Here is a 24,289-nt window from a genome sequence, read left to right on the forward strand (position 1 = left end):
CCCAAGTACCTGGGGAGAGCATCTGCCTAGCAGGGATGGGCGACCTCCATTGACAGAGCCAGAGAGCCAAGAGCTATAGGAAATTCAGGCAGAAACCTCAGCCCAGGTACCTCTGTCTCAGGTGAGCGGGTCACTCAAGGGCTTTTGTAATGGTGGCCTCTTCCGGTTTCGGATGCCCATACAGCCCCAGAAACCCTAAGGAGGTCCTCGGTGTCACCTTCTCAGAGCCCTGGGGATATGGCGAGGGAGGTGGGGGGAGGGACTGCCTCTGAAGATGAACTGAGAGCTTCAAGACCTGCCGAGCTAATGAACACACACACACACACACACACACACACATGCACACATGCGCTCCCGTGCACACACTGATTTTACAGTCAATCTTTCAAAGTGCAATTTGTCCAGGAGAAGCCAATATGAGGCCCGTCCGGGGCTCTAGCCAATGGCAACACAGTTCGTCTGGCTCAGCCAGTCTTGGCCCTGTATTCTAATAGGCCATATCTTTATCAGGGAAATGTTGGTTCTCCTGAAGTTAAAACTTCTCATGGAGGGACCCCTGGCTCAAAAACAGAGGAATGGTTTGAGCCGAGGAGTAGGGAGAAGCTACCTAAGGGAGACAGTATTGTCTAGCCTCCAGTCCGGAGACAGAGAACTGAGCAGGAACCACATTGGCTAGACCTTTCACCCACTCTAGGGACAAACTGAGTTCCAAGCAGCTGACGTGGGTGCCCAGCGCCCTCTACAAGCCGCAGTGGGTGAAGGCCGAGGGTGGGGGCCGGATGCTCAGGTCTGGTTGGGTGGGGGGGGATTGACGGGGAGGCCGTGGGCTACGCTGTTGGCGCAGACCTTGCAGACCTGCTATGGGATCTCAGCCAGGAGCCTAGACGCTAGAACTGTAGGGGCTGGGTGTTTGGACTCCAAGGGAATCCCTCACCCCCAACGTCTCCTCTCCCCAGCTTTGGGGAGAGGGGGCAGCAGATCATGGAATCCAACCTACAAGGGACCTTCTTGCTGAACAACACGCCGCTAGCCCAGTTCTCTGAGATGAAGGCACCTATGTGCCAGTACTCAGTGCAGAATTCTTTCTACAAACTCAGCCCCCCAGGGCTGGGCACCCAGCTGGCTGCCGGGACCCCCCATGGGATTACAGATATCCTCAGCAGACCAGTGGCAACTCCAAACAGCAGCCTTCTCTCAGGCTATCCCCATGTGGCTGGCTTTGGTGGACTCGGTTCCCAGAGTGTCTACTACGGTCCCCAGGTGGGGAATTTTTCCAAGGCCGGCAATGAGTATCCGTCTAGGAGCAGGAACTGCTGGGCAGACCCTGGGCAGGATTGGAGAGGACGACAATGCAGTAATAGTGAGTACTTGGCTTGCCTTCCCCAACTAGCCTCTCCAGGGAATAGGACTGGGCCCCTGGATGGGGAGGGAGGAAGACCTAATAAAAAGGGAAATCTTAGGAATACAGACATGCTCAAGTGGACTGCCATTTAGGAAATCTGTCCTTAACGCTGCCTTTCCCAGGCCTTTTTCTCAGTCTTCCTCTTAACTCCTCCACAAGTATCTACTCATCCACCACTTAAATTACCTTGTCTCCTGGGGGTCTTGGGGTCTAGTGAGTTTAGGACCTCACTTGGCATGACCTTTTAGGGCCCATACTTGAGGAACTTATCACTTTAGCTCTATTCCAGATCAGCCTTTCTTCACCCTCTCCGATGCATGTCTCCAGCGTCCATGTAGCCATTTTTGGTCCACAGCATGTGACCAGTATTCAGTCCCATTGGAAGAGACTCCCATCAGCCCCCTTCCTTACTGAAGTCTTCCTATCACTTCAGTTCCCATTATATGTTGTTTCCATTTCCTGAGTACTCCCCATCTCTTTGATTTGGGGAAAATGGGGAAATGGTTTTCCCCACCACCTACCACAGTATAGGTCCAATCCATCTGGCAGCTAAGCCAGAACCCAGAGTCATGGGCATGCCCTTGACCTGAGAGCAGCTTTTTCCTGGACTCAGTTTCTGGTTGGATCACAGGGAGGTGCCCCCTTGATTCCAGCCAGTAGCTAAAATATCAGGAAAGGAGTTGAGGAAAGACAAGGAGAGAGGGTAGGAATTTTGTGAGTGTAGGTCTGTTACCGGTGGACCCACATCCGGATCAGGGAAAGGAAGGGAAGGGAGGATGGAATGTCAGCCAGTCGGAATCCCAGGGCTCCTCCCATTTCCTGTCTGCCCTCCGTCATCCCCACAGATACTTCAGCTATGGTGGAGCCAGGCTTATAGTCAGAAAAGTATTCAAATACCTATGGAAAGACCTCTTTATTCTGTAGGTTCAGGTCAAGCCTGGGCTTCTCAGAAAGCCTGTCACAAAGCGACAGATAGCCCTCAGCTCTCTCTCTCTCTCTCTCTCTCTCTCTCTCTCTCTCTCTCTCTCTCTCTCTCTCTCTCTCTCTCTCTCTCTCCTTTTAGAGAAAGCTTGTTGCCTGGTCCCAATCCCCTCACCTGAACTATGGCAGGATCCTAGTGTATTTTGTCAGACTTCTCTCCCTCTAATCACTGCTGGGCAGCTTTCATTCCAAATGTTCCACCATCCTGGAAGGGAGGCACCAAAAGTGGTCTCAACTGCAAAATGAGGGTAAAGGAAGAGGGAAGTGGACAGAAACAGAAAGTTGGAACCCTGCTTACTTTGCTCAATACAAATGCTGCATAGCCTTCAGCCTTTAGCCTCTCCCTATGAGACCCATTCAGGGTCAGGTCAGCCTGGTCAGGGAGCCCAGCAAGCCCCTTCTGAAAAAGATTCAATAGAACCTCTTCAGTTCTTCCTGATTTAGATTTTCCAGACTGGCTCCAATCAACAAGTTGTAGACATGGATTGTCCATGTGTTTATGATTAGGCTATAGACCATTGTTAACCACTTCTCTGGGTTCATCTCGATTCTTAGTGGATTTGAGCTAGGAGAACAGAGACACGAGAATCCACTGCCCAGAGATGATGTTGACATGAGGGTATTACATCAGTTCCCATCCCCCCCACCCCCATGCCCATGCTTGCTGTGGTATCATGAAAAGGGGCCCTGCCATGAAGTTCTTGGTACTAGTTTGGTCCTCTGCATATGACAGGAAATGCTGCCCAAAGGAAGGGCACACTCCCACAAGTGCAAGGCTTTTGAAGAGGGCACTGTATTGCATAACTTCTTGGGGGTAGAGCATTGCTCAAGGGATAATGATGTCTTCCTTGGGCAAAACCCTTTGAGAGATTTAGCATCTCGAGGGTAGTTTAGACATGAGTTCAAATCAATGATTGTTATCAAATTGTTTCCAATAATTGTTATCTGAGACTGCAGTCCACACTCACTTATTTGCCTTCTTCCTCCCTCCTGCCAGCCCCAGACCCCTTGAGTGATAGCATCCACAAAAAAAAGCATACCAGACCCACTTTCACCGGACATCAGATCTTTGCCCTGGAGAAAACTTTTGAGCAGACCAAGTACTTGGCAGGGCCTGAGAGAGCACGCCTGGCTTACTCCCTGGGGATGACAGAGTCCCAAGTGAAGGTGAGTTGTTACCTACCTGCTATGTCTCAAGGTTTGAACTCAAAAGGTCTTGGTAGGAATGAGACATTACTGTAGGTAGAAAAGTTGGGTGGTGGACAGCCCTGCTGTCTCCTGCCCTGGCATCTAATTTCTAATAAGGTCATGGAATTTTAGATCTGACAGACCTTAGAAATCCTTCAGACATCCTCCTCCTCTTTTAGAGGTGAGGAAAATAAGAACTAGGGGATAGCAGTGGCTTGCTGGAAGTCACCCAGATTATAAATAGCAGGTCTGGAATTCAAACCCTTAACTTCTGATATTAAATTGAGGATTCTTTCCTACCTCCCCACATCCACCTTCTAGCTTCCTGGAGAAGAAAGAAAGTCTTGGCTGTAGAATTAAGGCAAGGAAGAACAAAGCAAACAGAAAAGTGGTCACTTATTTGTTTTACTTAATGTAGATCTGCAGGGACCACACTTCTTGAACTTAAGCTACTCCTTACCTACCCAATTCCAGCCCCAAATAAAGCCAGAAATCTCAAGATGCCCATGTAATGTAGTAAAAGGCATTCTTCTTTAGGAGTCAGAAGACAAGGTTCTAGTGTTACTTATCCCCCAGCGGATGAATTCCCTTATCCGTAAAATGGAAATGACAACAACTTCCATTTATCTGAATAGCATTTAAGCACTTAAAGTTTGTAAATTCATTAATTTCATTTGATCCTCAGAACAATTCTGTGAGTGCCATTACAATCCTCATTTTATGGATGAGAATACACTGATAATACTTGGACTACACATATCCATGGCTCTGTTGTGGAAAACATGTTATAAACCACTAAGAGGCATATAAAATATAAGCTATTAATATATGTACTATTGACCTCAAAGAGTGGTAAGAATCTGCAAAGGCCCTCTGAAACATACATAGGCAAATCAATGAGGTAAATTCATTTTTCATGGATACCATTTAGTAATAATATAATCATGGCTGACACTTGGTGGGCACCTGAGAGTTTATGAAGTGTTTTTTACAGTCATTATCCAACCATCCTGTGAGATTAGGTGGAAGAGGTATTACCAGAGCCATCCTACAGATGAGGAAACTGAGTCTAACAGCACTTCAGGGATTTACCCAGGGTCCAACAGATACTAAATGACAGAGCCAGGATGCAAACTAATGCCTTTTGAATCTGATACCATTGCTTTTTCCACTACAATTCAGTCCCTACCTTATTTGATATCTTCTTTACCGTGTCTGATTATGCAGTGTTTTCAGTATAACAAAGTTGGAAATATTCTTGGATGTCTTTATGAAGCAGAAAATTGTGAAGTTATGTTTAAATTCATCCTACTCTCCTTGTATCAAAGTGCTACTAAGATGTGAAATACTCATTTGACATTTTGATAGTCCCTTGGTACAATCCTTCCTTTCCAATATACTCAATCAACTAGCATTTATTAAGCACCTACTAGGTGCCAGGTACTGTGCTAACTTCTCATAATCACCAGCCTAAACTGACCAAGGCTGGTACGAGCTGGCATAGTCCCTATGCCCTCTAGCCCCCAGCCCCTCACAGCTTCTCCTATTCCTGAGCTGGGTAAGGCACCTCCAGAGGAGCTTTGTGCTGTAATGATTGAAGGAGAAAGCTTGGAACCCCAACCGAAACGCAGAAATAACATTGGATTGAAAGACTAGACGAGTTTCAGAAAGAAAAGGATTCCTTTCTTGGAGAGTGGAAAAGGTACCTAATAGGAAGGGACAGCATGATAAAGTGGCTGGTTGTCAGAAAACCTTGGCTTAAGTTCTTGCTTTACCACTAATCAATCGATCAATCAACAAATATTTAGTAAGTTCCTACTGAGTGCCAGGCACTGCACTAGGTGCTGGAAATATAAATACAGTGAATGAAACAATGGCTCTGGGTTAAAAATCTACGTGGAAATATAGACACATAAATATAAAGGGAATAAATGCCAGTACTAGGTGGGTGACCTTCGACATTAGGCTAAATAATCTTTACGTTCCCTTACAGTTCTAACATTTTGTGAATCTAAATTAAAGGGAGAAAAACGAATTTCTCAGACAAAAACTTAAGTAGTGCCTTAAGTAGAGAAGGGAGATGATCTCAGATCGAAGCTTCTAAAGATGTTTGCTTCGGAAAAGAGATTGGGGAGTGCCAGAAGGAATGCGACAGCTGTTCTAAGGATTGGACCTTTCTGCTCAGTTACAAGAAGCTGCTAAAGCAATGAAGAGGCCAGTTTAGGCTTTGGGAAGGGAAAACTTTATAACAAGTAATCTGAAAAATAGAACCGGTTGCCTCGTTCCGCTTCACAGGAGGTCTAACCACTTGTTAGGTGTATTTCTGAGGAGCCTTTCTGATCCAATATGGGTTGAACTAGACGATCTTCCAACTCAGAGCTTCTGTGATTGTGTATTAGGCTAAGGGACAGGAAGGGCTATGAATGTGAGAGAGAACGTCCTCCCCTGGGGAGCCAGTGAACTGGGTTTAACATCAGCTATTGTCGATGCTGACCCGAGGGTACCCATGCCTGCCACGGTAACATGGTGGGGTGGAGGGTGGGGGGCGGGAAAGAGAGACCTGATCTGAAAGTTCTCAGCACTGGTCTGGTTCTCTGTGTATGATCGGAAACGCTTCCCAAGGGAAGGGCACTTTCCATCAAGTACGGGGCTTCAGAAGAGCTGTCTCCTTTCCCTTAATTCAATCTCCAATTGTAGGTGTGGTTCCAGAACCGAAGAACCAAATGGCGGAAGAAGAGCGCCCTGGAGCCTTCATCTTCCACCACGAGGTCCACGGGAGGAGGCGGTGGAGGCGGGGACCGAACGGCTTCAGAAAACGAGGATGATGAGTACAACAAGCCCTTAGATCCGGACTCAGACGATGAGAAGATTCGGTTGCTGCTGCGCAAACACCGGGCGGCCTTCTCCGTCCTCAGCCTGGGGGCTCACAATGTCTGAGGCCGCTATCTCAACATCCCTCACCCAGTGCCCATCATCCCCACCATTCTGTGTTATCAGATCTCCCCCTCCCCCCAAAGAAAAAACCTGCTCCCCTTCCCTTTAACACACGCGGTGTGTACCAAAGAACCTCCATGAATTGTCTGCCAAAAATCCATTCATTTAAAAATGCATCAGTCTTGTTTCAGCTGGAGATGGATCTGATAATTCAAGTTTGATATCTCATTAGGCCAAGCCAGATAATAGAACTTTGAAAGCTGCTGAAAAGGTCTGAATTTCTTTTTAGCTTAAAACCAATTGTAGTTGCATCATTTTCTCCTTCCTTATTCCCCACTCCCCACCCCCACCATCCCTCATTCTGTTAGAGGGATAATGTGAAGATTCATGAAAATGGGTGAGTGTGAATGAGGTTTGACCCCTGAGGGGGAAAGGGCAAGGAGGGAAAGAGCATGAGGGAGAAAGAAGCAAAGGGGAAAAGGAGGAAAATAAATTGAATCAGTGAAACCTTCCCCAACCCCTTGACTTTAATTTCTTGGATAGATCCCAGAAGAGGGAGGTCTTTTTCTTCTCCCTTTTATAAGCAAGGATGCCCAGAAGGGTTGGGGGCGTATGCACATCACAGTTATCAGAAAATGGACAGACATAGAAAAGTCATAGAAAAGCAGAATGAGCTTTTTCATAATCCATCTGGATTCCCCCTTGAAGAGAAGAGAGATAAAAAATATATGGCCATTAGGGCTGTTTTACCCCAATTGGCCACCCATGCCAGAGAGAATCCCCAACTCAGACAGTTTCTACTTGGATTAAGGGAAAAGAGAAAGGCTCATAGCTGCAAAGTGATAAAGGTTGAAGTCCAAACTGGAAGGTCATATATACCCCTAAGGGAAGCCTCATGGTAAATTTCTCCCCTCCTCTCTCTGCCTAGAATGCTCAGGTCTCTGCCCTCCCTCTGTCAATCTGGCCATCAGACTTTATATTTCTGCAGTGGGGGAGAATTTAAGGTGAGAGCCATGGCAGATGGTGTGGGGTCAGGGGTGGGAGGAGTGCCTGGAAGAAATCCCAAGCATTTATGCCCACTGGGACTTCTCCACTCCACACCTGGACCTCCCTGACTTACAGAAAAACAGGAAAAAAGGCTGTGAGAGACCAGAGTTGTCCTCTGAATGAGGCATCTCCAGATGGGACATCCAAGCATATTCACAGACAGAACAAAGTAGTAAAAGGAGACCAGGCCCTAAGTCTGTGTCTCCTGCCTTCCTCCAGGTTCTCTTGGGTGGAGGGAATAGGGAATGTAGCTGTGAGGAGAGGGCTTGTGGATTCAGTGTGCTTCCTTTTCTCCATATAGTCCCAGTGCCTAGAGCCCAGAGAAGGAGGCCAGTGAGAGCAAGAAATTGCTTTCAGTTTAACTGAATCCTGTGTCACAGCAGAGCAAAGGAGATAGGGAAGGGAGGCAGCAGCCTTGGGAGCCTCATGGGGTGGGAGGGAGAATGGGGTTGGAGCAGAAGTGACGGAGGAAGCTACCCTGCAGGAGGGGAACATTGCACTTACTGATCACCTACGGTTCTGAAGGAAATCGAATAAAAATAAGTCCCAGCATCGTTCCCTTGACTCACGAGTTTCTGTGAAAGGCATGATTCTTCTCTACTGTAGAAAATTAGCTATGTTTATTGCACATCTCCTTCTCACTTGTCAAAGCTCCGCTTCATGACAAACTTGCTTCCTAAGCACATGAGTTAGCTACTGAGAACCCTCTCCCTCAGCAAGGAGAGGTGGTTTTACACACACACACACACACACACACACACACACACACACACACACATACACACACACACATATGGATGTATATCGATGTATGAATACACACATACACATATGCATATGCATATATATGAAAAGTTTTACAAAGCACTTTACAAATATTATATCATTTTAATTATCACACCAAGCCTGGGGAGTAGGTGTTGTTATTATCCCTGTTTTACAATGGAGGAAACTGAGGCAGACAGCGGTTAAATTTCTTGCACAGAATCATACAGCTAGTTAAGTGTCTAAGGCTGGATGTGAACTCAGGTCTTCCTGACTCTAGGTCCAGCACTCTATCTACTATACTACCTAGTTGCCTTTAACTGGAGTAGTTAAAAATGAAAGGATGACATTTCACAGGTTCTGAGAGGAGACTTTTTTAGGCAATGATAGGGCAAAAAGATTAGAGAAATGTCCAATCCAGTCTACGGCTATGCCTTTCACATAGTGAATTTCCCCATCAAGGTTTCAATATATCAAGGGCTGGCCTAAGAAATTAAATGGTAATTTTTTGGGAGTCTTATGCAAGCCACAGATGACATGCAAAGGCCAACAGATGACACAGAAAAAGTTTAGAAACACAGAAATGCATAAAATATATGTATAGTATTATATATCAACCCAAATTTTACAATAAGGTACTGTAAACACTCCATGAAAGAAAAAGAAAAAATTCAGACTTCTCTGATTCAAAGACAAGGCCAAAAAATTTCCTGCAGATTTTCCATATCACAGGGGCATCAGGCTCCTAACTCCCTCAATGTGGAACGGATAACTAGCAATCATTTACTAAGCACCTACTTAACTCCATGCAGGAAATTGTGCTAGACAAAGGGAAGTACCAAGATAAAAACAACAACAAAAAAACCCATTCTCCTGAGGGAATACAAGTATAAACAGATACCTATGTCTATGATGTTTTGAGAATGGAGTGAGCACTGAAAATTAAGGGAAGCAGGAAAGATCTTCCAAGGGATGTGGCCCAGGGGCTATTTACTCGAAGGAAGATGGGACTTCTAAGAAGTGAGGGTTGAATTGGGAATGCCACGTTAAAGGACCAGTAACTGGGTTGGTTTTAATGGAACAGAGAGTGTGGCAAGGAAATAATGTGCATTTAGTTTGGAAAGATAGCTGAATTGTGAAGAGCTTAAAATACCGACCAGAGGAGTTCGTATTTTGTCCCAGAGACAACAGACAGCCACTGAGTGTCTTGAGAAGGGGAGCACAATGATCAAACTTGTGCTTTAGGGAGATTACCTTAGATGCTTGTAGAGCATGGTTTGAAGACAAAAAAGCTTGGAAGCCAGAAATCCAATTAAGAGGCTGTTACTTCTGTCCAGGCCAGAGAAGATGAGAGCCTTAATTAAGATGAGAACAAGAGTAAATGGAGATAAAGGGGAGTGTAAGGTGTATTGTGAAAACAGAATTGAGAAGATGCGGCAAATGATTGAATGGGAATAGGGAGGAGGGAAAGGAAGGACTCTGAGGTTGTGAGCCTGAGTGACGAAAAGGAGAGTAGGGTCCTCAGGAGACAAAGGGAGAAATCTGGAGGAAGTGTGGGTTTAAGGAGACATGTTTTGATCACGCTGAGTTTGGGAGACCATGAAGTGGGAGGAATGCACAAACAGGAAATTTACAATTTCTTTAAACTACAGTACCAAAGATCTGATTTAGCCCCAGTACTCAAAAATTCAGCCAAGTACTTTTCAAATTCCTGGTAAAGAATCTAGAGCTAGGGAAATCAAGATGGAGAGGCTTTGGAAAGGTAATATACTTGGAATCAGAGAGACTTGGGTTTAAATACTGACTACTATTTACTGGATGATAATAGGCTATTCAATTCCCTTCTCGAAGCCTCAGTTTCCTCATCTATAAAATGATGCAAGGACACTCTCAAGTCTCTCTCAGAGAAGGTGTGTGCTCTATGAGCAAAGCAGAATTAAAATAGCTCAAAGGAAACCCAGGATGCATAAGTTTAGAGAATCCACCCCAAGTGTTCACACAGACTATTTGTGCCTCACCAGTGGTAGAACATTCCAAGATCCCATTAGTCTGGTCAGCCACAGTTGGACACACTGAAACTTGACTCTAACATAGTGGTGTCATTTTGGTCCTCTTAAAGAATGAAGACAACAACCAACCAATAATCCCCATAAGGATCTCCATCTAACAAATTGAAAACTGAGCCTCAGAGAGATGAAGGGACTTGCCCGTGGTCATGTAGCAAGAAAGAGTGCTGTCAGAGTCAGAATTGGAACTGAGATTATTCAACTTCCATGTTCAGGGCACTGTCTAGTGTGCAATGCTGACTTTAGGCACCTCTAATTTATATTCAGTCAATCAAGGTTAAACCTCAGAGAAATGGACTCCCCTGGAGTGGTGGGTAATCTTTCCCCACATGAGTCCCATGAAATTCCAGCTAGTTAATCTTCAGGACCTGGTAACTAATATGCTTTAAGGGACCAGACGAGGTCTTCCAGAGAACAATGACAAGACTGAGGAGAAGTCCGGAAACCATGTCATAAAAGGACCTGAGAGAAAAAAAAAAGACTTGGTCTGGGAGGAAGGGAAGAGCAAAATGGATGGTGGAGATGGTGCCAGGATAGTGGAAAATGCTGGGTTTGTAGTAAGAGGCCCTGAGTTCAAATCTGACTTTATCCATTTACTTGTGATTTTTGACAAGTGCTCTAACCTCTCTAATCTTCTATAATCCTATTCATCAGTACCAAGAGAAGGTTGGACTAGATGACCTGTAAAGGCCTCTTCTAAGCACCTACCACAGTGCCTGGCACATAGTAGGCACTTTAAAAACTGATGGCTAATTTGACTTTCAACTGTAAATCAATGGGTATTATTTTCTCTCCCTCCATCCTGTTTTTCCCCTCCTCTCCTCCTGGAGAGGAGAAGAGAGGACAGGATAGGACAGGACAGGACAGGAGAGGAGAGGACAGGACAGGAGAGGACAGGAAAGGAGAAGAGCAGGAAGAAGGGGGGAGGAGAGGGGAAGAGAGGAGAGGGGAGGGGAAGGGAGGAGAAGAAAGGGGAAGGAAGGGGAGGAAAGGAGAGGAGAGGAAAAGGAGAGAGAGAAAATCCTTGCAATAAGTATGCATAGTTCATTGAATGTTTTCCAACAAAGGATAAATATACATCTGTCTAGAATGCTTTCCTGTCCAAGTAAGACATTCCTTCTGATTCTGATTTCCCATGGTTCTATGAAAAATGTTTCCAATTTTCAAATGTTTAAAATTGTAAAGATTTGGTGCTTCATATGGAAAAGTCACACACACACACACACACACACACACACACACACACATACACACACCACCAGAGAAGTGAAGTTCTATTGGGTACGTGTGCTTGTGGCTGACTCACTAGTCTCAAGTTTCGTGACCTTTGTGAAGGTTGCTGCAAGAAACAGAGGAAGATCTTGGGAATGAGGCCATGGGTCACTGACTCACCTCGGAAACACAGCCCCAAGAATGGGGTTTTGGGCCCCCAACGAGGCTGGAATTCAGTTCACCTCAACAAGCATTTGTTAAGGGCTTGCTGTGAACAAGGCCTGTATGCAGGTACTAGATAAAAAGACAAAAATGAAAAAGTCCACCAGTTGCAGGGGGATCCAGGAGATCTAATCTTAAGATCCAGGAGAGCTAATAGGCAATAAAACTGGAGGGACAGTAGGCCAAACCAATGAGTGAACAAATCTAATTTGGAGGCTAAAGAAACACGCTTTCATCCGTCTATTTCAAACTAAGCTATGAAAAACACTAATGCCTTGCAGTAACTGAGAGCTCTATAGTATTTCACATATGGTGAGAGGGTAGGCAGTGCGGTCTAGTAGAGAGAGCACTGGAACTGTAGTCCAGAGAGACCCAGAGTTAGACCCTGCCTCTTACATTTTCTAGTTGTGGACCAAGGGCAGGGACCTCAGGGCCCTCCCTGGGACTTTAACCAGGAAGGTACAGAGGGGCCACAATCTGCCATGATGGAGGAAGCTGCCCATGTTTTCACATGCGATAGTCAACGTTACATTGTGATGTATTATCATTGCTCTATAATTATATTCATAGAGAGATGACGGATTCAGAGTGCAGAATGAGACACTTATTTCTGTTTCCAGCCATCAAGGGGCTATGCACATTCATTACAAGAAAGTGGGGGGTGGAAAGGAAAGAAAATTGATTTCTGTTCATTTTTTTTTTAAATAGAAAGGAGGATGCTACAGATAAACAATGTTGCATACGCATTTCCAGAGGTGGTTACAGAATGTTATTAGTTTTAATCAACTGTTTGACCTTGTCACAAAGTGTGAAGCGGAAGTAGCCTATCAATATAACGTAAAAGCAAAATGAATGCAGTGGTAAAATGTTTAACAATTAAAAAACCCCCAAAAGTAATGACAGCTGGCATGTATGTAGTGCCCTTGGTCTCATTGGATCCTCCCAACAACCCTCAGTTATTGTGTTATTATCATTTCCATTTTTCAGAAAAGGAAACTGAGGCACAGAGGGGTCAAACAACGTGTCCAGGGTTACACAGAGAATAATTATCAGAAGCTGAATTTGAACATGGATCCTCCTGACTCCAATTCAGCAGCTTTCTACTGGCCCATGTCCCCTTTCTATAATGTCTTCTTTGATCCTTACAACAGCCCTGGGAAGATGGCAGGACAGGGATTATTTATGACTCATATTTTACAGATGAGGAAGCTGGGCCAAAGAGAGGTGAAGTGGATGCCCAGCATGGTATGGTCAGTAAGTGTCATGGCTCAGATCAGCTTCGAGGCCTCCTGAACGTAGTTCACACTTCTTTCCATTACCCTTCCATGCTAATAAACCTACATGGGCTTATTTATTCTAAATTTATTTATTCTAAAAATTTTTGGTCAGGATCTCCCTGTCCCAATACACTTCAGAGATTATTCTTCAATTTACTGCCTTAGAGAACTGCCTGGGGAAATCAAGTGACTTGCCCAGAGTCACACGCAAAATTTGTGTCAGACAGGTCTCTGAGTATGGTCTCCTCTATCTACTATACCAGATTCTCTTGCTTGTTATTAATACTAAAAATAGGCTAGCATTTTATATGGTACTTTAGGGTTTGGAAAGTTCTTTACAAACAAACACGGTCTCATTTGATCCTTAGAACAATCCTGAGAAGTAGGGGCTCTTGTTATCCCCATTTTACAGATGAAGAAATCTTGGCAGAGGTTAAGTGACTTGCCTAGGGTCAAACAGCTAATGCATATCTGGATTTGAACTCGGTCTTCATGACTCCAGGTCCAGTCCTCTATCCACCATACCACCTTATCTGCTCCTACATCTTAAAGATATAAAGTCCTTGTATTGAAAAAAAGAAAGAAAGAAAGAAGCTATTTGGTGAAAGTCACTTTTAGTTAATAAGATATTACCTCAATGACTAAAAATCAGAACTAATGAGATTTTACAGGAACTTTAGGGCTGTAGGTACAACTACAAAGATGACACACGAAGGCAGGATGTGGGGCTAGTTACAGATGCAGTAACTTCTAAGCCAATTATGGGGTGTGGAGGGGGGCTAAAGGTGAGTGAAAGTAAGGAATAACTATTTCATGCCAAGGCCCCATTACTACGAACTCCCAGAACCACATAAATCTTCTTATGTGATAGAACCTGGCCTTCTTTAAGATTCCTTAGAATTATATAGGTGAGGAGGGAAATGTCACATGGCATAGGGGGAAAATACGAAACTTAGAATCAGAAGACATTGGTTCAAGACCCAGTTCTGTCACTTCCTACCTATTTAACCTCCCTTCTCTGTGCCTCAATTTCCTCATCTGTAAGGCGAAGGGGCCGGACTAAACAGTCCCTAAGGTGCCTTGTAGCTCTAATATTCTATGATGCTTTTGAATGTTAGAGGCATAGACATCTTCTTGACCAAAAATTTCCCCTAGAATAGGGTTTGAATACAGCAGGGTCAGGTTGTTTTTTCTGTGATCTAGAGACTCAGGAAAACTGTTCAATGCCATATAGACAAGGATTACTCTACTTCCTGGAAAGGCTGAAGTAAAAGGGTATAATGGTAATTATGAGAGTTAAAGATCTTCTCCACCCATTAATGGGTTTACCCATTAAGGGAAGTTTGATTAGGAGAGATTTGTTTTGTAGGAAGGCCCATACCTTTTGTGAATTTCTATTGAGGCACAGGATGAGAGGGTAATGCCCTCTGGCTCTGAAAAGTATATTCATTCTGAGGTGAGGTTTTACTTTGGGGCTTACTCTTTGGAAGTGTTTGTTTGGCCAGAAGAGACTGAGCAGGGCTAAGGAGCCCTCCTCCTTGTCCTCCCTTTCAAAATCCAGATGTTGGTGCCTCTCTCTCTGTAACTATCTATGTGTTGCTTATGGTCAGACAGTTGGAAGCCCTGTCAGTTGATCTTTATTTCTCTGTCTGTATTTTCTCTGAAGTTCAGGGTGCTGACTTTCCCCCCTAAACTAAGTGAATGATGTATATGTGCTTGATTAAAGCGATTGTTGACCCCTCCAAGTTGCTTTCCTTTTAGAAAAGCAGATTTAAGAATCTGTAACAACAGGCCTCTTGTGTATGTTGGGGTCCTTGCTATTACAAAGGGATGACTGGGTTTAACATGAAAAGGAGTTCAAATCCAGCCTCAGATACTTATTAGCTGTGTGACCCTGCATAATTCACTTAACCCTGTTTGCCTCTGTTTCCTCATCTGTACAATGCTCCGGAGAAGGAAATGGAAACCACTCCAGGGTCTTGGTCAAGAAAATCCCAAGTGGGGTCACAAAGAGTCTGACACAACTGAAAAAGGACTAAGCATGACAAATCTGAAAGGTAGATACTATTATTAGACCCATATTACACATGAGGAAACTGAGGCAGTCAGAGTTTGAATGACTTGCCCCCAAAGTCACATGACTAATAAATGTCTAAGACAGGATTTGAACCCTGAGTTTAGGTCAAGTATTCTATCCACTGTACTAACCTAGCTGCCTCTACTACTTTAAAGTTTGATGATTGCTTTTCCTGTGTTATCCCCACAGTCTCTCCTCTTCTCCATATTTTGACCCCTTGGTGAACCAATGCAATGATATATTGCCCTCCTCTCTTGAATTCCTAGCATGCTTATCATTTCACAGTTATACCCACCCAAGCCTTAGCCTTGAAACCCTCCCACCATTCATGGACTTCACTCCTACACACATGCTGCTGAACAAAGATGGAGAAAAACCTGGGTCTGCTACCAATTTATGTTACCCAACCTCAGCTGGAGCCCTCTCTGCTGCCAGACCATCCTACTCTACCTGCCTTATCAACTTGCTGTTCCACTCTCCACAGCAACTCGTCCAAACCTTTTCATCCTTCCTCAAACCTCTCATGGCTCCCCACTATCCAAAAAAATTGAGGCCACTTGCTTTGAGTATCTTTTCCCCCAGTTCTTCACCTATCACCCTGGTGCTTTCTTCTACTATCTCCTCCTTCACCTGTCTCTCACATGATGAGGAGGCCTGACTCATTATCAAGGCTAATCCCTTTACTTGTTCAAGTGATCCCATTCCATCCCATCTCCTCCAACAGACTGCCCCTATGTCATCCCCACTCTGCCAGTCACTTATTTTCAATCTCTCCTTATCTTCTAGCTCATTCCCTTCTACTACAAATATGCCCATATCTCCCCCATTCTGAAAAAAAGACTGACTTAATCCATCCCTTCTAACTATCAGCCTATATTTCTTCTGCCCTTTGTACCTAAACTTCTCAAAAAGGTCATCCACAAAGCAGAAATCTGGGAAACAATTTTTACAGCCAGTGTCTCATTTCTGAAATATATAGAGAACTGAGTTAAATTTATAAGAATATAAGTCATTCCCCAATTGATAAATGGTCAAAGGATATGAATGGGCAGTTTTCAGATGAAGAAATTAAAGATATGTATAGTCATATGAAAAAAATGTTCTAAATCACTAATGATTGGAGAAATGCAAATCAAAACAACTCTGAGGTACCACATCACACCTATCAGATTGGCTAACATGACAAAACAGAAAAATGATAAATGTTGGAGAAGATATGAGAAAATCAGGACACTAATGCATTGTTGGTGGAGATGTGAATTGATCCAACTATTCTGGAGAGCAATTTGGAACTCTGTCCAAAGGATTATAAAACTGTGCATACCCTTTGTCCCAGCAATACCACTTCTAGGCCTATATCCCAAAGAAGCCATAAAAAGGAAGAAAGAGAAAGAACCAATATGTACAGTTCAGTCTTTTCATCTGGAAAATAAGAATGCCATCTCTTGCCTGATTCACAGGCTTGCAATGAAGGTAAAACGAGGCCAGATAGACAGTGCTGGACTAAATTTTATTACTGTTAGCCACCTCTCAGTGTCCCACACTGATAAGGGACTAGACTAACATAAATGAAATCCACAGTTTTTAAAACAAAAAGCAAAATCCCCCCAAAACTAATTTTTTTTTTCCATTGATTCACCCTCCCTGACCTAATCCAGTCATTCTCTAGGGAATCTGACAAGGAACAGAATTCACCATTGAGGATTTTACTTCCTCTGCATGAAAGAGGTACTAATAAGGAGGACAGGGAGGAAGAGGGAGGAGTCTGAGAAGCAAAGGGTGTCAGTCTTCCACCAAATGGATGAATGACCCAATAGACTACCTGAAAACTGACTGCATTCTTCAGATGCTATCAAATGCATTATTCCTCTGACAGTAGTAGGTCTGGGAAGGAAGGGCTGATAAAAATGTTTTATCAGCTACCTGAAGTTTTCTTTTTCTTTCCCCTTGATAAGGTTAAACACTCCAAAAGGGCTAGAGTGTTTTACATTCAGATGAGCTGGTATCCTCCTTGGACTAGGATAATCCTGGTTTTTTCCTAGATGCCTCAATCCTGGGACTATGGGATGTCAGAGCTAGAAGGAGCATTATAGCACATCTAGGCAAACTCCTTTTATTTTTAGAGGAGAAAACAAGTCATAGGTAACAGATTTAGAATTGGAAGGAACTTTAGAGGTCATCAGATCCAACTCCTTTTATTTTACAGATAAAGAAACTGACAACTGGAGAGATTAAATAATTTGTTTAGGATCATATTGTTAATCCTACAAAGTAAAATGACCTGCCCAGAATCACACAGGCAATGAGGCAGAACCTTCTATTTAAACTCAGGTCTTTTGACTCCAAATCTAGTGTTCTTATCAATTTACCACACTGCTAGATAGCTAGGCTAGGAAACCTCCCAAGTAGAAAGGACCCCATGTTCATCTTGTAGAAAAAACTGTAAAGTGAATACATCTGCTTTGTGAATTACAGCATTTACCATACACTGGCAATGCTAAATCATGAGACTTCTTAACTCTTGGTTGTGTGAAGCTCTGTATTCTGGGAGTCCTTTCTCTGGAATGGTTTTAGAGAAAAGATAACCTTTAGCCCTCAGTGCTCCTTCAATTTCAATAAATTTTATGAAAACAAGTAGGATGAAAATTACTAGATCTGTGTTGGAATTTGCCAGTATCCCTTCCCCATCTGGTTTTGTTTCCTTCCCTCTGCTCCCTTAAGACTGAATTGACTAGCTAAAATCATGGACATCTGTGCTTAGGGGTGGCTCTAACCTGCCATCCCCACACTTCCCAATTTTCCACTGACTTGACACCATAGCTCTCCCACCCACATTGTGACTGCCTCAGCTCTGTCCTAGGCCACCTATCCTGAAAGTGCCCACATCTCTTCTTGGGGTTATTCCCTTTTTCTCTCAGTGCTTCTGCCCTATACCCTCACTGAATCCTAGGGCCCAGGGTGATGGGCATTGCCTCATTTTTTTTTTCTATTGCCTCTGCTTGCTATCTTCTCCCAATCTCCATTTCTTACTGGAAGTCAGGGAGGGATGAGGGAGAAGAGTCAGGGGTTATTGGCTATGCCATTGTACATTAGACTGGACTATCCCAGGGGCATGTTTTCCCTCCTGTAGTATGACTATACCTGGTTGTGAGTGTCTCACACAAAAACCAGCCATTGCATAATGAAGGTCAAGGCCATGTTCCTGGTGTGGGTTCCTGAAACATCAAAGGAGTTTCTTCTAGGCCTAGACCATGCCCTTCTCTCCCCTGAGCCTCCTCCTACCACTCCTCCATCTGCCCACTTTGTCACTACTTTGTCACTCTTTGGTTCTTAGTTATGGTTCTGGCCCTGGGTGGGCCACAGACATAAAATGCTGTGATCACTTCCTAGTGGCTAATTATGGTTAACTTTGGGTGACTAGGTGGCACAATGGATAAAGTACCAGATTTGGAATCAGAAAGATTCATCTTTGTGAGTTCAAATCTGGCCTCAGACACTAATTAGATGTGTGACCCTGGGCAAGTTATTTAACCCTGTTTGCCTCTGTTTTCTCATCTGTAAAATGAGCTGGAAAAGGAGATAGCAAACCACGCCAGTATCTTTGCCAAGAAAACCCCAAATGGGGTTACAGAGAGTCAGATATGACTGAAACAACTAAACAACAACATGGCAAACTTCAAAGTCTTATTTACAGACCTTGATAATCTAATGAACATATGACTATGTCTGCCACCTGATACCCTGACACCCCGCAGTAATCTCCTCTGGCTACATTCATATTTTTGGCCTTGCAGCCTTTGGCCGTAAATAGCCTATACCTGTCTCTGACTGAATAATAATAAATAATCATGGCAAAAATAACAACCATAAAAAGCTCTGATCCTGCTTATGCTAACAGCCATAAGAGCCAAATAGGAGCCATATCATTGGGAACAGAACAATATGGGGAGTGACAAGTGCAGAGAGCTTCTGGTCCATCTCCACAAGGGAGCTAAGGGAAGTTAGAAAGGGAACAAGCCTTCATGAATGAATTCTGTCAAGTCAGCCAAGAAGGTCTCAGAATCAATGCTGACCACTGGGACAAAGAGAAAAATTTGTTCACACACTCTCAAATTCAATAGGTATTTACCAGGACCCTTCTGTGGACGAGGTGATATGTCCAATGCCAAGGGAACAGAGGCTGAACAAAACAGTCTTTGAACTCAAGGAACATCCAAGTAATTTCTTTGGCTTCTGTGTTTTTAATGAGAAAAAGGCACTAGACAATAGAATAGAATCTCTGATTTTTAAAAGTGTCTGGGAACGGGTTTGGGGGGCTCCATTTCTGCCTCCTCTTACAGCATTTTTCTTGTCCCCTCCTCTGTGACCAACCCAAAAGCCATTAGTTCAAAAGTCCTTCATTAGGTCCCTCTTTGGAACACATTAGCAAGCAAACAAATATCATTTATCTTAGAAAAGTGAGTGAATGCATATTCACCTGTCTGGGCAAGAGAATTAATGCAGCATCAATAGGAAACCACTGTTTACCTCTGCCCCTCACACCCTCCTTTTACTATATTGTATATGGCAGGCTGGTTGGTCAAACACCACATATGGGAGTGAAAAGAATATGAAGGGATAAGTCAACAGAGTTAACCTCTAGTAGGTGCAGAGGGGACTCAGATGGTTTAAGAGCTAGTTACCTCCAGTCGGGAGCAGAAAGAAGAGACTGCAAAAGTGCTCCATCAAGGAGACTGAATGGGCTGTGGTAAGAAAGTCAGGGAAAGGGGCAGCAGTACAGAGAGAGAGAGAGAGAGAGAGAGAGAGAGAGAGAGTGTGTGTGTGTGTGTGTTTGTGTGTGTGTGTGTGTGTGTGTGTGTGTGTGTGTGTGTGTGTGTGTGTCTCCAGTTAAAAGAGTACTCCAGAGGTATTTTCCATCCTGGGGAATGCCCCCTGCAGAAGGATCAGGAGAGCAGGAAGGGCGTGGGGGGTAAATGGGAGAACCCACAGGGAATAATCTCATGGGTGTGTACATGCCTGTGTGGCCCAGGAAAAGAAACCAAACAGGTTGATAAGATCTCTCTGTTACCAAAGCAGAGCACCAATTAAACACCAGGCAGATGTGAGCAAACAAGGCAGTGGCGTCCAAAGAGAAAATCGATACCAGATTATGTGCTCTGCCCCAATCATATACCAATTAATATAGAACAGGTGGATCCTGGGGGTGGGAGGTGGGGGGGGGCACACACACAGAATGGAAGGTGACCACAGGCTAGTCAGCCCCAGGGATATCGGCTGATCCTGGAGCTGGTTAGTGAGTGAGTGGGCTCCCTGGATGATAAGGAGACCTCCCCATCTGACACAGGACTCTGCAGCTGACTCACCCGAGCTGAAATTGACACTGGTCCTCTACAGCTGACTCACCCTAGATGAAATTGGCGCCGGGTCACAGCAGTTTCAGAATATTTCAACATTTCCACCAAACTGGGGTGTCAACCCCAGATTCCCTTAGAGTCAAAAGGCTGTAACCCCTAAATCTAAAAATGCCTTAGCCAATTATGTCCAGTCTGATTATCTGTATGAAGTGGAAGGATGAAGGGATGGGGAAGGGGGTGAATCATGGAAAAAAAAAAAAGTAAAAAGTAGTTGGAGAAAAAAATCATACTAGCTCTTCCTCCATTGGATATAGGGAATGAAAGGGAGGAGGAGGAAGAGGGGAGTTCCACAGGACAGTGAAGAAAGGTTCTTGGTGGGGGGATGATGGGGAGGAAACTCATCCAGATGTGCAGAGAATCTGCCATGTGGTCAAATTTGGCTGTAGAAAAACAGGTATTGTTTCTTCTCTAAATGTGTATCCCTACCAGAAAGGTTAGGAAATCAGGTTGAAACAACAAGAGGAATGTTGTTCTTTTTTTTTTTTTTTTTGTATGTTTGTTTTCATTTCCATACCACAAGAAGAGCCTGAAAATCCTGGTTTGCAGCCACATTGAAAAATGTGACTGGGCAATTCATAAATACTTTCCCAGGAAGATGGCAAAAGACAAACCAGGGGGTATCGCAGCAGACAAGGCCGGTGGAGGTGAGCAGAAAGCACTGTCTGTGTGTACCAGGGTGGTCACCATAAAGATGATTGACATCCAGGGGGCCAGAATTGCAGAAGAATTTGCCTGTGGAGAGAACTTTTGCTAAGTTTTCCTGAGATGGATCAATAGCAACACAGATCTTGAGCAAGAAGGGACCCTTAGAGGTGTCTAACCCAAACCCCTTCAGTGAGTTCTGAGAGGTTAAACAACTTGTCCAATGTATCACAAGTATTAAATGTCATAGGTAGAATTTGAACCCAAATCCTACACTCTCTCCCCTGAACTACAGTCAAGAACTTCAAATCCAGAGTCTGGGAAAGAAAACAAAAAAACCATAGCTAGGGGTTTAGTTCATGCCTGCACAAATACAAATAGGTGAATGGAAGCAAGAGGCCCAAACTTGTGACTATCAAAACATAACGCCCTAAAATTGCCTCTTTCCCTGAAGCTTTCCAAGACTCAGGAAAAGGCTAAATCAAGGATGCATAAGTGAAACCAAGAAGCAAAGAAGGAAGCAAGGAAAATAATATTTTCCCACCAATGCCTTTCTGCTGACATAAAAGGATACTGGCTCTTATCTGACCCTTTCTTAAGAAGGCAGCCTCACTGGCCACAAACTTTGAAATCTGTAGCTTTTCCTCGACCCCTAGCATCTCATGTCCCCTGATGCACAAGCCCCAGAGACAGAGACTTTTTGTGAGGGGGTGGTCCATGGTCCATGGACTGTTGCATGCTAAAGAAAAACGAAATTTGCTAGCCGAATATTTTTTAGACATTTTGCAAGATGCACGGCCTCCCTGACAATTTTTAATGTACTAACTGCCTGGTTCAGTGAGCTGATTAATTGGTGCTGGAGAGATCAATAAAAAACAGAAAATTAAAACAATTTTAAAGTGATTAAGTAGTTTAACACCTGTCTCCCGTCACGTCAGCGCAGGAAGAAAAATAAAGCAGGTGTCGAAGGGGCCTCCTGAAGCAAGAGAAAACAGTGCCTGCCTTGGAGAAATGACAAATCATAGCTGGTGGATCAATCTGAAGGCTGCTTGCACTTCCCTAACCCCAATGCTGCTAACAGAAGGCTGGGGACCTCAAGGAGAAGGCTTGGCATTTCCTTAGGCCTCTCCTGCATTGGTTCATGTCTTGGGAGCAACCACCTGGCCCCAGTTTCAAGAGATCCTTCTCTTCTTCCTTACTTTGAGGGAGTTCATATACTCAAGAAAAAAAAACAAAGCAGAAAGTAGCATGGAGGGGTTACTTAAGAATATTTCCTTATAGCTTGGAAGAATCTAAAATGCTAAGAGACCAGTCAAGCTTCTGTTATTGTCCCAACCATTCAAGAGGCCAAATGCTGTGTAATCTAGATGCATTTAAACTGCATCAGGTCATTCATAGGGATGGAAAAAAGTATCTGCATCACCCTCATTTCTAAAAATTAGCACACTCCATCCAGAGGGGTTCACTTCTCCTTCTCTAGCCTACAGGGGAGCTTGGACAACAAATAACTTTGGAGCCCCAGCTACCAGCATTCTTAGCTTTAAAAAAATAACATAACCAAATCTCAGGACAAAAGAACTTGAACAAATCCTTAGAATCTGAAGACTCTGCCCATATCTTTATGAGGAATCATAGGATTACAACAAATCAACTGATCAGTCAGCTCTTTGCTGCACTGTTCCATCAACAGGTAGTAAGAATGTGACCAGCTGGCAGGTGACAGGAGAGGACAACACCCCAAACACTCCTGTAAGATCCTTGTGTTGTATGTGTCTTCAATAAGAGCAGCACCTTCACAACCTGAAATCTTGATAGGTGAAGGTGTTTTTCCATTGGCCTCACAGAAGGGAGAAAGCAATGGCTCTACCTACCTGGCAGCCTCTTCAAGCATCAGAATCTATGAGCTCAAAGGGACCTGAGAGCTAATCCTACACTTTGATTTTACAGATGAGGAAATCAAGCCTAGAGAGATGAAGAATGTTGACCAAGGTCACTCAGGCAGTAAGTGGCAAAGTCAGGATTCAGACCTAGGCCTTCTCATCTCAAACACAGTACTTGTCCCATTGTGACTTCCTGTTGCATTCATCTGAATCCACTTCCCTGAAAGTCAATCAATTGAGCACAAGAATCCTTCACACATTGGCTAGTGGAGAGGCCCAACCCCAACATTCACCTTGAATTTGGGAGCATGGAGTGGGCAACAGATGGGATGTTTTCGCACAAAGTACTCTGCGCACTTCTGCAATAGTACTGTTGGGACCTGGGGGTATACTTCTCACTTGAGAGATCACAGGGTACTAGCCATTTTTGCTAAGTGATGGGGATTTAGATCCAAGAAGTCATATAGCAACCGAGAGCTAAGTTCAGAGACAAAATCAGTTCAAAATTTCTCTTGGCAGACAAAGCCTTCACCAGCCCCTCTCATGTTTCATACTGTCAGACACTGAGAAGCAGACGGTATGAAATGCATAGACATGCAATATTAGCAACAAGGCGGCATACCTTCAGGATGTTAATTGAAGTTATTTACTCATCACCACGCTGTCTGCAGGGAGATTAACTTCATGGTTACAGCAACTCTCAAACAAGGAGGGACATCAGTGGAGACAGTGGAAACACTTAAGAACATTTTGGATCTTTGGAGTTTTGAAGCGGTTGTCTACCATCAGATTTAGCTGATACCCCAGCAACTTGCCTCCAGAATCCTAGGATATAATGAGCTAGAACCTTTTCAGGAACGAATTGATCAGAATAGAGATTTGCAGTGTGGAAGAGCAGAGAGCTGACCTCAGAGTCAAGAAGAGCTTGGTTCAGATACTGACTCTGAGACTACGGTTAAGTCATTTATCAGTGTCTCAAGCAACTCTCTAAAACTGTACTTTGCAGAACAGGCATTGATCAGTATTGGAGGAGGAAGCATCCTCACTAGCATTTCCTATACCCATAAAATAACAGGTCTTGCCCTCTCACCCAATACAAATCAAATCCCCAAATGACAAACAAAAGACACCTAAGCGCCTGCCACTAGACTTCTTAGTCCAAGCAATATTCAGTAGAACCAA

General features: G+C 44.0%; 1 protein-coding gene across 1 annotated transcript; it reads left to right on the forward strand.

Annotated features, from left to right (window-relative positions):
• Window positions 1-834: 834 nt before the first annotated feature.
• Window positions 835-6,775, forward strand: NKX6-3 (NK6 homeobox 3). Its single transcript, XM_072645280.1, has 3 exons — window positions 835-1,360; window positions 3,381-3,550; window positions 6,269-6,775. Exons 1-3 carry the CDS (start codon window positions 982-984, stop codon window positions 6,506-6,508), a joined length of 789 nt encoding a protein of 262 aa, XP_072501381.1. The 5' UTR covers window positions 835-981; the 3' UTR covers window positions 6,509-6,775.
• Window positions 6,776-24,289: the final 17,514 nt, after the last annotated feature.

This window comes from Notamacropus eugenii, chromosome 1 (assembly GCF_028372415.1).
Source record: "Notamacropus eugenii isolate mMacEug1 chromosome 1, mMacEug1.pri_v2, whole genome shotgun sequence".
NCBI classification, from domain to species: domain Eukaryota; kingdom Metazoa; phylum Chordata; class Mammalia; order Diprotodontia; family Macropodidae; genus Notamacropus; species Notamacropus eugenii.

Excerpts from the sequence above, each read along its gene's own strand:
- NKX6-3 (XM_072645280.1), top strand. The coding sequence starts at position 982 with ATGGAATCCAACCTACAAGGGACCTTCTTGCTGAACAACACGCCGCTA. Across the intron at positions 1,361-3,380 it reads AGGACGACAATGCAGTAATA|CCCCAGACCCCTTGAGTGAT; the intron begins GTGAGTACTTGG and ends CCCTCCTGCCAG. Across the intron at positions 3,551-6,268 it reads TGACAGAGTCCCAAGTGAAG|GTGTGGTTCCAGAACCGAAG; the intron begins GTGAGTTGTTAC and ends CTCCAATTGTAG.